Raw genomic sequence first — 14,612 nt, forward strand, 5'->3', positions numbered from 1 at the left:
CAGTCAAACATTATTGCTCAGATTGCAAAATCACAACACTTTACGTTGACGTGAGTCTGTAAACTTATGGTGTAGTTCGAATGAAGGCAACTGATGAAAGCAGTTGAACCTAAGAAGTGGGAATGAATACAGAGTGTAAATCCAGCGCACATTTCCACATCAAACTACCGATGCCATGTACCAGGGCCCTCGTGGGCCACACTCATGGTCGAGCGACAGCACCTAGATTCCCAGTCAGTATCTCTGCGCCACAGACACAAGTACAAAACGGCCTAAATCGTGAACTAGTGGTGAGGAAAAGGAGACCAAAGTTTAAAAGAAATCAAGGTGATGTTTCCTAGAAACATACCAGCTCTTCTAAGAAGGATCTAGAATAGGGGTGATCAGGAAGTAATTAATTGATCCTCCTGACTAGATTTTATGATTTTTTTCTAAAGACTAATGACTTGAATCACTAGAATTCATCAGACTACGTCTAGACTCTCTTTAACACACACTCAGTACGAACAGGTGGAGATGTACCACTTCCAACCACTACAGGTAGAGAAGTATGACCTCTGTTGACCATGGATCACAGCTGAAACATTAGTTTATACTTGAAGGGTCACAGCAGCCAGACATATGCGAATTCCAACTCTTCAGAAAACTTTGGATAAAAAAAAAAATGCATTACTTACATGTATGTGTCTTCTTCGTTACTGAGATACCTAGAAGAGAAGAAATAACGACAAAGGTAAGAAAGTGTCCTGTGTGTGCTTCTTGGAATGCATGTCATTCACAGTGTACTCAGGAGTGCATCTGCTCAGACGGCGATGCAGTGGCCAGGTTAGTCTCAGTCGTACCCAGCGGGGCCACTGGACCTACCCCAGAACAACAGAACCGTGAGCGACAGCGATGGCAAACACCGCCTACGGGTTTAAGAGGTTATGTGGTTAAAAGCAGCGGCATGGACAGTAATTAAACTGGGTAAGAGAAGCCTCTCAGTTTTCATTTTAAATAGGGGAGATGATCATGTTTATAGGCAGAGCGGGGAAGATTTAAAACACAAGAGAGTGATGCCAACCTACTCAGACAAGAGTGAGTTGAGCAACAGAGCAATTAATTTGCTATGGCCGTTGACTCAGGGTTAACTTTTTTATGGAAAATGACTCTGCCTGCTCACATGAGGCATAACTTTTTATGGTGAAGGAGAGAACATCCACAAAATGTACCTATCTGTCCATACTCATTAAAGTCAGAAGGGGTATGGCTGTTACTTCTCTGCAAATGGTACCAAAATGAACACACGCTGTACGAAAACATGAGGGATTCATGCGTCAGCACCCTTGCTGCTTCCAAGATGATTTACGGAGAGCAGGTGACAGATGAATGGGACTAAGCAAGATTCGGCACATTAAGACCACAGAAGGATAACACGAACGCACACTCCAGTGTTAACAGTGTTATCTCTGTTTCAGAAGGACTCCATTTTGAACTCTTTATGCTCTGTTCTTCTTGGGGGATATTCTTGAGACTAAATAGGCTCAAAGTAATACAACTCTTGAAAACATTTAGCCTGTGACTAAGAACTGTGGTAAACCTTGAAATTTTTTTTCTTTCAAGTTACTAAGAGGACTATTTAACCCTCCTCTGGAAAGTAAAAGTTGTTGAAAAATTTGGCACCCATGTCAGACCCATTACTTAGCTATGGAACAAATCGTACAGGGAAGAAATCCGTTATGAAAATCCACGGTAGACACACACACACACAAAAAGGAAAAGTTAATTCCAAAGTTGTGCGCCAAGACCAAAATCACACGCTTGCTCCCCCCCCCACAACTTTCCAAAGGGCTTATTTAGGGAAGCTGAAATTACATAGCCCAACTCAAATTCTCTTCCCCCCCCCAACTTTTTATTGAGGAAACCTAACTATTGTTTTTCATCATGTTTGAGTTGGCTTCTCAAAGTGAAGTTAGAACCTTTTGCAAAGAGCCTTGAAGGCTCTCTCACACGGGAACTACAAAAAATGTTCTAGAATTTTTTTTGAAATAAGCTTTATCATGGGAAGGGAGCTTCTCCCAACAGCAACTGTGAGTAAAGTTTAAAATCTGAATACAATTTGCAACTCCAGCTCATGACACCAGCACCAATAAATTGATACATTAGTGCTCTTTCAGCATTATGAGGGCTATATGTGTACTTTCCTTAGGAAATAATGCCTTCTGTAAAATCACTTTGAAGAGAAAGTGCTTATGCTGTCACTCCTGATTATTCAGAACCTCCACACAATTGGATTTAACACAGCCCAAAACAGACCTATCTATATTCGCTGAGTGTGGAACTATTTTCTCCTGACATCCAAAGCCCTGATGAAAATACCACTGCTTTGACTTTTCTACTTAAATTTATTATACAGCGTGAGGCAGTGTTCTCATCAAATATTTTCATGATGATTACATTGATAATAGATTCTGAAAATCTTTCCAGGAAACCTGCCCGATCTTTGAGATCACAGTAGCACAGAGCTAAAACCACTCACATCTGTCTCCAGGAGCAAGCATGACCCCAGCCAGCATCAGCGCCAACCCAGTCCCCCAGTTTCGGTTAGCGGCCACTTAGTGATTGATACAAAGAACTGGGGGATATACCCACATAAAAGTGGCCAGATTTAGCAGATAAAATGCGGGATGCCAGCTAGATTTGAAGTTCAGCTACTACTCTGCTGTGTATCCGAAATTCAAATTTAACTGAGCATCCTGTATTATCTGGCAACCCTAACCCATACAAATAAAATGTAAACTATATCTATTGTATACAGTGAAGAATATAAAATAAATTAATAGCACATTTTTATGGAGAAAGTCTTAAAAAACACACCCCTCTCCTGAAAGCAATATTTTTTTTTATAAAAAGTGCATTATTTCTAATTATGGAGACAGGACTATGCATAATATTTAATTACTGTTTTTACTTCATAGCCATTATGAAGACAAAATTCTATTACCCCAAAAAAGCAAACAAACGAAAACAACATGAACACACAAAAGACAAATTTAATGGAACGATCAGAAAGTTTATTTGGAATCCCCTTCTTCCTCCTCTCCTGAAAAATAACATTTGTGATCAAACTAAGGTCTTGAATTTGTGTCACTCCTTTCTCTATAGAAGCTCTGGTACTTCATAATAACTGACTCCATAGTAGTGTTATAAAAAAAAAAAAAGCAAAAAACAAAAAAACAAAGCAACAACAAAAAAAGTGACACCTGGGTGGCTGAGTTCGTTAAGCGTCCGACTCATGATTTCAGCTCAGGTCACAATCTCAGGATTGACAGATTGAATCCGACGTCAGGCTCCATGCTGGGCATGGACCCTGCTTCAGATTCTTTATCTCCCACTCTCTCTGTCCCTTCCTACCCAGCCCCCTGCTCTCTCTCTCTAAAAAGAAAAGAAAGGAAAGAAAAAGAAAGAAAGAAAGAAAGAAAGAAAGAAAAGAAAGAAAGAAAGAAAGGAAAGAAAGAAAGAAAGAAAGAAAGAAAGAAAGAAAGAAAGAAAGAAAGAAAGAAAAAGAAAGAAAGAAAGAAAAGAAAGAAAGAAAGAAAGAAAGAAAGAAAGAAAGAAAGAAAGAAAGAAAGAAAGAAAGAAAGAAAGAAAGAAAGAAAAAGAAAGAAAGAGAAAGAAAGAAAGAAAAAGATCTTCATTTCACAGATGGGTCAACTGAGGCTCAGGAAAGTTTAATTAGCACAGTAAAAAGCTTTCTGTGGAAAGTTAATATCCTTTTGGAAGACATCCATGGCTCATATTTAAAAACCCTGGTATAGATAGTGCCTCTGAAAAGAGTAAATATTCAAAAAAAGATTTACTCCCAGGACCACATCACTCAGCAGTCAGTAAATAATTTAAACCTGTCCCCTGTCTTATCCCAACCAGGGAGCCTCCCCAGGGCTTAGGTGAATGCAGTCCTCAGAGAGAGAAGCCTGTGTGCCCTGGTTTGCAACCAGCAGCCATTTCTTCACCCTTCATTGGGGGTGGGGTGGGTCTTCCCTTTTTTCTTTCTTCTCAGTCCCTCAGAGGTTGTAAGCTTCCTGTCTTTCCCCCCAGAAAGTGCCTTCTTCAGGAGACCAGAGCAGTCATGCCCTGCCCATTGTTGTCCTTAGCCCATCCAAAGTTAATGTTACCAGCAGCGCCAGGAGCAGAAGCTCTGAATAATGACTTGTTGGAGAACCGGTTTTCTAAAGATAAATTATCAGGAGTATTTAGTAGGGGCAAACAGCTCTAATTCTACCCAGGAGTAGAAAAGAATACACTTTTTAAAGGCAGCTCAAGAAAGCTGGATTTGGAGTCAGGCTGACTTGGGCTTTCATTCGTGGCCCATACGCTTTTCTGCCTCTTGGCTGAGAGGCCTGGGGCAAGCGACTTAACTTCTCTGGGCCCGGAATTTATAATTGTATATAATCATGATAATACTCAAAAGTCTGCTGTGAAAATTAAAATGGAATCAGGATGTGTAAAGAGCTTTCCAAACTGGGAAGTGTGAAACGTTAAAAGGGCGGGCAACATGCACAGTCTTATTTTAACAAAGGCTGAATTAGAATGTTCTACCGAAAGCTACATCACAGCTACGCCTGATGTCCCCGGGCTTCACACTGACGTAGGGCCCAGGACTCTGGTTTTCAGACCAAGTGCTCCGACTTGAAAATTCCTAGTTGTTGGAGCATGAGACAGACAACCAAGTTCCTAAAAGTAAGTGTGTGCTGTTCTAGAGCCTGAACTCCACTGGAGTCTTTACTCTCTGAAATCCAGGGAAGACAATGGCTCATTGGCAAGTGGGCTAACTAGGCTGCTGTTGAGCACCGGCAAGGGACTTTAATCCACCACCACCAAAGGGTGTCAAACTGAGTCCAGCTGTTGTGAAGGTTTTGATTCACTTCCAAGTGACTGGGAAGAACACCAAGATCCTTCCACTGAGATTTGCAAACAGGCCACCAAGCAGAGTAATGCTCTCTGCAGAGATTGTGAGGGCAGGGAGCTGTGGGAGACTGATGGGGAGGTGCCGGGGCGCTCAGTGACCTGAGCCAACAGTGAACTCACTGGTTGATTTGGTCAAGTCACTTAACTTCTCTGGGCCTTAATTTTCTCATCTGTAAAATGAGATGGTTGAACTGCATGATTTCTTAATTTACCTTCTAGTTTATTGATCAAGGGCTCCTTGCCCTGCTTTCTCGCTATGATACCAAACCTCCTCTTTTTAAGCAACAGGCTGCCAGATCTATTTCTCACTGTACAAAATCTAATGTAGCTCACAATCAAAGGTAACCCCCTGAAACTTTTTTCTTTTTGCCTTTAAAAACCAAAGAAGAAAGAAGGCAATACCCACAAAAGGTTATATAAGTAAAAGCTACACTTCTTTTGGGTGATATTTTAAAATTATCTGGGCTAGAGAAAAATGGTACCTTTTGATAAAGTTGCAAGACTCCTTATATTTCACCCAGATCATATATATATATATATATATATATAGAGAGAGAGAGAGAGAGAGAGAGAGAGAATGAGAGAGAGAGAAAGACAGAGAGTGAGAGAGAGAGGGGAGAAAAAGAAGAGAAAAGAGAAGAGAAACATTTCCAAGTGACACTTTAAGAGTAGTTTCTTTTTTTTTTTAAGATTTTTATTTATTTATTTGACAGAGATAGACACAGCAAGAGCAGGAACAGAAGCAGGGGGAGTGGGAGAGGGAGAAGCAGGCTTCCCGCCGAGCAGGGAGCCCGATGTGGGGCTCAATCCCAGGACCCCGGGACCATGACCTGAGCCGAAGGCAGATGCTTAACAACTGAACCACTCAGGCGCCCCTTAACAGTAATTTCTAATTTAATGACAGAACATCAGTTCTAAATTGTCAATTAATACCCTTAAAATTAAGAGGAAAAATCTCCACAAATCTTCTATTCAAAGGAGGGCTTCTAATACAGCAAGAGTGCCTCACTCTATTTAGCCGACCATGCTTCAAAGTAAAGCATAGGAAATGTCATGAAAATACCACAAATTTATCACTGTCACGGTTATCAGTCGTTTCAGAGTTGTAGCTATCACAGAGCAGAGCACTTTAGGAGTGTTATCTGATATTTCCAATCAGTGCCAAATCTTGGACCAATTAACTTCCTTGATGGACTTCTTATTGTCTCTTGGTTTCTAGGCAATTGTCTGGGGACCAAGTTTAGTTTAACTTTTTTTTTTTTTGGTAAGAAATGGCATCTTTCCTCTTCCGCAGACGTCCCAATTACTAAACTAGCATTTCCGGAGGCCCTGCATTCTAGACAAGACCCTAACTACAGAGATGTGCCTTTGCCACTTCGCTATTATACAGCCTGTGTGCCTTCGCTTATTCTCTTTCATTACAAAATAACAGTTGTTGAGATCCAGATATTTTCCACAAGGATAAGCTCTGTGTTAGAATCAAAAACAAAAAGAAAAACAAATAAACACAACAAAGGATACCTAAAATAAGATGCAGTGAAGTTTTCTTTTTTCTTCCTTTTGTTTTTAAACATGTTAATGTTTCTTGGGGTTCCTGGGTGGCTCAGTCAGTTAAGCATCTGCCTTCAGCTCAGGTCATGATCCCAGGGTGCTGGGATCGAGTCCCGAATCGGGCTCCTTGCTCAGCAGGGGCTCTGCTTCCCCCTCTCCCTCTCCTCCCTGTTCGTGCTTTCTCTCTCTCAAGTAAATAATTAAATCTAAAAACAACAACAACAACAACATATCAATGTTTCCATATTTCAAGTGACTTTGTGTGGCAGGGAGGAGGAGATGTGCTAAACCATAATTAACAAATACTTTAATTGGCCAACTCATGCATCTACACTAGACCCATACATTAACTCTTGATTTCTAGAAAAGGAGGCTCCAAATCTGAAGGCTTTCACAGGATTTATTCTCCCTCTTCACAAGGTGAACGAGTTAAATAAGATGCCCATTATTGAAGCTGTGAGGTCTTGGGCCAATGGCCTAACCACTAAGTCTCCATTTTCTTACCCATGAATAGGGGCAAAATTCTCAGTGCTGGGTTTATAATAAGGTTTCAGTAAGAGAATTCACCTGGGGCATGTAGCAGAGTGCCTCTTTCCTACTCCAGACATTTCTACTAGCAGACACTTTGCACTGGACAAACAGAGGGATATCCTCTAGGTGGACACAGGCATACCCAACAGGGCAATGAGCTCATTAAAAAGATGTAGAATCTGGCAAATGAGTGTTTGAGAGCTCAGGCAGAACTTTCCAAATAAAATCTGGAACAGTTAACCTCCTTCCTGCCATATTATCAACGAGCACAGTGCAAAGGTTGCAAGCTGCTGGGTCTGCTTGCTCCCTCCTATACTTTTTGACTTCCTCATTGTAAGGAGCTTGTAGTTAAAAGAGCAATTTATATGCCATGAATGAACACTAGCTCAGAAACAAAGCCCAGCGTTTAGGGGTTTTGTTCTTGTTTTTGAATGGCTAACAACTGTTTCATAAAGAAAAAAACTATCACTTTGTGTTGGCCCTATGCCCTCCCTCCCTCAATCCCGAGCTGTCCTACGCGCTTGCTCCATTCCATAAGCAGTCAAGGAGAGAATCTGTGCAGAAGGAAGAGCAGGAACACAGCCCGAGTGCGGCCTCACCAAACAGAGTGATGTTACAAAACAATGTCCTTGTCTAGGACAAAAGAGCTATTAATGATAATCAGTACATATTACTGAAAGTGCTCCAAGTACTCTCTGGACTTTGTTTCAAAAATTCTTAATGGACACTAATGCTTAGAGTTCACTCAAAAGAGAAATAAATTATGTGCCAGGGTTGCAGGGACCAAGGACAACACTCGGAAGGCATCAAAGCATTAGCAATGTTACGACAATCAAACATTTTGTAATTGCATAAAAAGCCTTTAAAAATCATTTAGAAATACTAATTATGAAGATAAATAATACTTTAATGTGAGCTTTCTTTTGTGTTGATTTGAGCCTAGGTTGAGCTCCTTCGGTAATAATATTTCAGCTCTTTTACCAATCAAGGTGCTTTATGCAACATGAAAAAATCTCCGTTTTAGTGTGAAAAATAGAATGGGCATTGATAAGAGGATTTTTTTTTCTTCTGTTTTTTGAATTAAAACAATTGTGTGTGTGTGTGTGTGTGTGTGTGTGTGTGTGTGACTGCCTTCCATCTCTAGGTCATATTTCCTGACACTTGTGCCCAGAAATATCTTTTAATTTTGGGCAGGCAGGCCAGAGCTATACCCTCTCTCAAGCCCTGTCTTTATCTTTGACAAAACAGTACCAAGAACAAAACCTCATTCCCAGTCACTCAGCAAAAGCACCATAAAGACACCATCAGTCTATCCTAGAAAGAAATTTTGAGACGAAACTTGTTTGGGAAACATCCATCTTGTCCCTTAGAGATTACTATCTAATGCATTATGAAAAGTCCATACCTAAGGAGGTAATTTCTCCTCTTGTGGCTTGCGGGTGCCAAATGCACGATTAGCACTAAAGGACAGTAAGAATAACAAGAATTCTTGTTCTTTCAAATTGATTTCCTTTTATCAAGTCTCTATACTGAAAATGGAGCTACCCATTAAATATTACTCAGTTGACTTAAATCTGCTCTTGGAGCTCTGAGCAGAGATGTGAACCGACAACCATCAACACTTTCAGCTTAGCCTTCTGGAATTAAGTAGTTTCACAAGTGAATAATTCAGTTCCGGTAAAAGTCAACAGCTCTTACCATGCTTTTCCAAGAAATGCTTTACCTTCTGTACCTCTGAAATCTGTTGAAATTGTTTATCTTTGCCACTAATATGGGCAGGTACTGACTTGAACTGTCTGCAGGTGACTTGCCTGGACGCTGTCAAACACATGGCTACAGTTGCAATCCCCAAACTCAAAGCTACCAGAACTGGTTGGATGAGGATGACCCGAAGATTATAGAGTTGTGGCCCCAAAGCAAGTCAGGCACTATAGACGCTTTTCACATATCCTGCCTTTGTGTATACAACCTAAATCATACCTCATGGAGAGTATCAGGTCAAGGCAAGTGATGACTGAAGAAATTTCATCTAGTCTGCAGCCGCCTCAAAACCAAAATCTGCTCCCAATGGCACAAGCATGGGTAGACCAAGGGTATACAAAATAGGAGACAATTCTATGGGTTCACTCATGTCTCAAATCACCTAGAAAGGAGAGGGAATCTGAAGTGGAAACAATGGGAATTTGGTTCTAAATTTTGAGGATATGAGCTCTACTGTCAGAACCAGGATGAACACTAAAAGCCACAGGATCCAGGTGCTAGGGAGCCTGCGTGGCTCAGTTGGTTAAGTATCCGACTCTTGGTTTGGACTCAGGTCGTGATCTCAGGGTCATGAGATTGAGCCCCAAAGCCCCATGTCGGGCTCCCCACTCAGCAGGGAGTCTGCTTCCCCTCTCCCTCTGCCCTCCTCCAGCGCGCACTCTCTCTCTCCAAAATAAATAAATAAATCTTTAAAAAAAGCCACAGGGTCCAACGGGATATCAAATAAATATTGATATTTATTTTTAGTGGAGAGGTGTCTTCAACTATCGCTGAACATATAGGAAACTATTTAAAGGTCTGTAAAGGATTTCTAAAAATGCCAGCATTAATCATCTTGAAAGAAAAAAGATGAAAACTCCAATTAAATATGTATTTTGTAGCCTCTCCTCTGATGACAGAATTTTAAGCAGTTTTGTCTGGATTGGCTGCTGCTGGGTGATAATTCAAGAAAAGAAAGTAGTCACCAAGGTATTTCCTTTGCATTCACAGAATTTATCGAGTATGATAATTACTAGATGAGATGAATAAACTCTTTTCCCATATGAGATTTAGAGTCGGGAAGCTTCGACTTCAGTCACTTGCCAGTTGTGTGAATTTGGCCGAGATACTTAATCTCTCTGAATCTTAGTTTCCTCATCTCTTAAAGAAGGGGAAAAAAAATCTTTTCTTCTTCCACCTGGTAATTTGACCACGAGAAATGTAGGCTTTAAGAAGTAATTATGGATGTAGACAGGGTTTTCAAGGTAGCATTGTTGCCAACAGCAAAAGGTTAGGGAGGAACCACCCAAATGTCAATAGAATAGAGGATGAATTAAATAAACCATGGTATATCTGTGTAATGAAATACTCTGCCATCAGTAACTAATGAAAGCTTAATTGCATAGAAAGACATTCTAGCTGTCTTCAGAGAAACAAACAAACAAACAAAAAACCCCTCAAACCCCCAAAGTACAGAATGACTCCATTTCTGTGAAAAGAAGAAAAAATAAAATAATAAAACTATACAGAAAAAAAGACTAAAAAACATGCACCAAATTAATGAGAGTGGTTATCTCTGAGTGGTGGAATTCTGGATGATTTTTCATTTCTTTGTCTCTACTTTTGAAATTTTCTATAATAAAACTGTGTAAATAACATTTTAAGACTAAGAAAGAAAAGCAAAAATACCCACTTCCCAGGGTTACTGTGAGGATAAAATGATATAATGAATGGAAATGTTGATTTAATTTTGTTCTTTTTTTCCTTATTATCCCAACATCATCTCTCTGTGACCATTAGGAGACCTGGTTTCCTGTGGCAACTCCTAACTGCATTACACTTTCCAGGCAACTCTATCTGAGTCTGAAGTATAAGCGTGATGACATAGCTGGCATCTTTCAGGAAGGCTCCATGGTGATGGACAGTCTGAGGGTACTTGACAAAATAGGAATCAAACCACTAATCCATGTGCTGAAAAAGGTCTGAAAAATAAGCCTTGTTTAGTTCAGTCTGTTTTACATAATGTTACAGAAACAGTGAGAAACCTAGACTCTGATGTTGGGTGACTCTTGACTCTCGGGAAAACAACGATCCGTTAGCTACCAGATAGAAGCTCAGTTTATGCTGATGACTACAGGGTGTCTGTACCATGGGTTTGTGGAGATCTCTATGGAGCAGGTGCAGCCTCAGAGACTGATCACAAATCTCTCAAGGCAAGAGTGAGTCCTTTTGTCATTATCCCCTGAGAAGTCTCCAGGACTTACTGCCATGAAATGTGAAGAGCAGGATTTTGGAGACAGGCAGACCCAGGCTGCACGCCTGACTTCATCACCATCACTAAGTGACCATCACTGGCATCATTTCTCTTTAGGCAAGTTACTTCACCTGAGTCGCAGTTTCAATTTCTGTAGGATAGAGGTAAGAATGCTGCTGTCTTTATGAGAAAGAAGGAGACTGGGATACGGAGACACAGAAGATACACAGAGAAGGTCGTGTCAAGATGGAGGCAGAAATTGGAGTCATGCAGCGATAAGCCAAGGAATGCCAAGGATGGCCAGAAACTACTGGAAGTTAGGAGAGAGGTTTCCAGAAATTCTTCTCTAGAGCCTTCAGAGGGAGCATGGCCCTGTTGACACCTTGGTTTTGGGCTTTTAGCAGCCAGAACTGTGAGAGAATACATTTTTGTTGTTTTAAGCCACTAATTTGTGGCAATTTGTTATATAGCGCCCTAGGAAATTGATTACAAAGGTCTAGGAAATTTTATGAGTTTATGGTAGCTTGACAATACTCTGGGATCTTTCAAAAATATGGTGTGGCAGTTTTCTTGCTGCCCCTCCAAATCCGTTCTCCCATTCTTCCATAGCAGGCACCATTTTGGTAGGCACACAGCAGCCCAATTAGAGACTACATTTCCCAGAGTCCCTTGGGGCTGGGTCTAGCCATAAGACTAGGTTCTCACTGAGAAATGTGAGCAGAAAGAGTGTGTGGAAATTCCGTGTCACTTAAGAGGAAATTGCTTGCCTGGGATATCCTGTGTCTCTCTTCTCATGGACTGGAACTTGGATGAGGCCATGACCCCACTCCAACAGTGAGGACTGCACCTCTGGAGACAGGACCCTAGAACGCGTAAGCCTGCCTGCTTCCCTGGCAGTTTCTACTGGGTCAAACACCACAGGAGAAAGAAGCAAACTTCTACCTCATATGAACCACTGTGTTCTTGGCTCTCTGTTATTATCCTAACAAATACATAAGGTTAAGAAACAACTCTAGTTTATAGCTTAGACTCACCAAATGTTAGATCTGGAAGAGACGAGAAATTGTATCTCTCCCTGAAAAAGGACAGAAAACTGGCCCTGAGAGGGACTAGGTGACTGGTTCCAAGTCAGCCAGCCAATAAGAGGCAGAGCAGAGAGCGGCTCCGGGGCCTGGTATGTTCAAGTCTTCCTGTTATCGTACAAGACATCTCAGCTGGACCCAAGGAGGTGTCACCAGCATCATTTACAAGCCTCCTCTAGGCCAGAGCAACTTTTTGAACTGTTAATCAGTTTGTGTCAGTCTCGCGCTCAAGTTCCTTCCGTGGCTCATGAGGTTCTCCACAAGTCTCGCTGGTTCCCCACCTCATGTCCTCTCTGCCTCGTCTCTCTTGCTCTTCTACATGGACCTTCTTGAATTTTCTCTAAAGCTCTAAGCTTGCTCTGGCTTGGAGTCCTTTCTGCTTGGAATTCCCTCTGCCTGGTTCAATTTTCCTCTATATCTCCCCAGGCCTTCCTCACAGCCACTCAGATCTCTAAGGTAGAATCCTCCCTACCGGCTTATCTAGACTTGTGTTCTCACCTCATTCTCCATTTTGCTTTACTCTTCATAACAGTGTTTCCCTCCCTCTGACATTCTACTAAATAGCTGTTGTGTGCCTTTCCAACAATGTCAAATCTTAAAGGCAGGGACTTCATGTTCCTGGATTATCACTGTATTTTTGAATGCTGACAACAGTGCCTGGCATATAGTAGGAGGTCAAGAAACTCTGTCAAATGAATGAATAAAGATGGTTCCCCAAAGCCATGTGTCTAGTTTACCAATTTGTGCCCTCAAAGCCTAGTCCTCTGGAAATGTATGGACAACACAGGAGAACAGAAATGGTGAGGCAGGGGCTAAATGTGATGGTCTGGGGGTACAGAAGGAAAGGTTTGCATGGGTGAAGAGAAACTGGAAAGCTACATACAAAGAGAGAGGGAGAGAGAACACATACCAACCCCAGGGCCCAAAGCGGAGGTCAGGCAATCAATAGAAAAGTTAAAATGGCGCTCTTAAACACTTCTGATAAAATCAATTTGGTCATTACCACAGCTGAACCAAGGCACAAAGGCCTCATCTGTTAGAAAGATCTTTATGATCTTGTTAACGGATCCCCGACACAGAAGCTGTAAATGTTATAACCCAACTTGTAAAGCTAATCTCATATTGGCACCAGGATAATAAAGAACCGACAGAAAAATTCCCACTTAACCATATGTTATAGCAAGAAGAGCTTGCGTGACATGTCCTATGGCAATTCAGAATAGTTTAACTTTCCCATTTCTGAGACTGAGAAAGCAGTTTTGGACATGATTTTGGTATTCAGTGTTCTTAGAAACAACAGCTTAGAGGTTAACTTGGGTTTAGCAATCTCCCTTCTATTCAAAGTGGTTTAAAAATAAACGTCAGGATTTTTATTTTTATTTTTTAAGATAGCTCTGTTCTATATTTGTATACCGCAAATCCCTGGATTATTATTGTTATTTAATATGTAAGTTTGGGTCATTCTTCTTCAATAGAATAATGCGCATTATTTCTCGATCATACTCCTCTGGACCGCCCGGTCCAGATCATGCCTATGGGAGTTAGTGCAGAAAGGGAAAACCAGTTTATGCTCCATAGCAGGTCCAGAAGACAAAACAAAATAACCATCTCAAAACCTTCTTGAGCAGCCTTGAAAAGAACACAGGGGAGAATGTGAGTGTATCAGGCATTTAGCTCAGACTGAAATCTGAAACATGTAGGGATGAAATGATACAATGTCTGCGATCTGCTTTAAAATGCTTCAGCAAAGCAGAAAGGGATAGATGAGGCACGGGGCACAAAATCTTGATAAGTGTTCAATCTGGGTGTTTGGTATACAAGGGCTCACTGCTCCGTTGCCTCTCTTTGTGTGTATGTTTGAAATTTTCATAATAAAAGGCCCTTACTGGCTGGAAAAATTTAAAAAGAGGCCCAGTCTCCCTCACATAAGGTTCCCCCGCCACCCCAGCATGTGAATAGGCCGCAGTCATAGCTCCCCCAACTGCTGAAGAAAGTGTTTCTCCCTAGAGCAGGTTTGAATGCTTTGCAGAGCAGATACCTTCAGAATATGTATTTTATTTACCTAGCCATTTATTTTATTTTATTTATAAAAAGAAACATTTAATAGCTTTTATCCCTCCTCCTTAAAGTCTTGTTTTCAATGGGGTCTTAATCTTGCCAATGGTGGTTTTGTCAACTCTGATACATTTTTAGGAACATAACCTCGTTGGTTGATAAGAAAGTACTGGAATTTGTTATGGCCATGTGAAGGGAGCACACAGTGGAAAATAAGTCAGAAGACCTGACTTTGAGTTCCACCTTCCCCTCCCCTAGTTCTCTGCCACCTTCTTCCTACACTTCGATGAGTCTACCCTCTTGACAATCTTCTGCATGGTTCCCTTTGTTCTCAGCAGCCCATGTTTTGTGGGTTGAATGAAAGTCCCATCAGTGGCATATAATAGCAGCCCTCCTTAAAAGCGGGCCACTTCTACTACATAGAAACCTATATAAATCAGAGGTTCCTTGGT

The 14,612-nt window shown here is 41.2% G+C and overlaps 1 protein-coding gene across 1 annotated transcript in view; it reads right to left on the reverse strand.

Annotated features, from left to right (window-relative positions):
- The window catches only part of RORA (RAR related orphan receptor A), a 331,244-nt gene that overhangs the window by 176,998 nt on the left and 139,634 nt on the right, over positions 1 to 14,612 (reverse strand). The window contains exon 2 of the mRNA XM_088024819.1: positions 678 to 707. Within this exon, the coding sequence (XP_087880945.1) occupies positions 678 to 707 (30 nt within the window). The remainder of the gene's footprint in view (positions 1 to 677; positions 708 to 14,612) is intronic.

This window comes from Eumetopias jubatus, unplaced genomic scaffold (genome assembly GCF_037043125.1).
Source record: "Eumetopias jubatus isolate StellerSeaLion01/CBP00866 unplaced genomic scaffold, mEumJub1_p1.0 scaffold_7, whole genome shotgun sequence".
NCBI classification, from domain to species: Eukaryota; Metazoa; Chordata; class Mammalia; order Carnivora; family Otariidae; genus Eumetopias; species Eumetopias jubatus.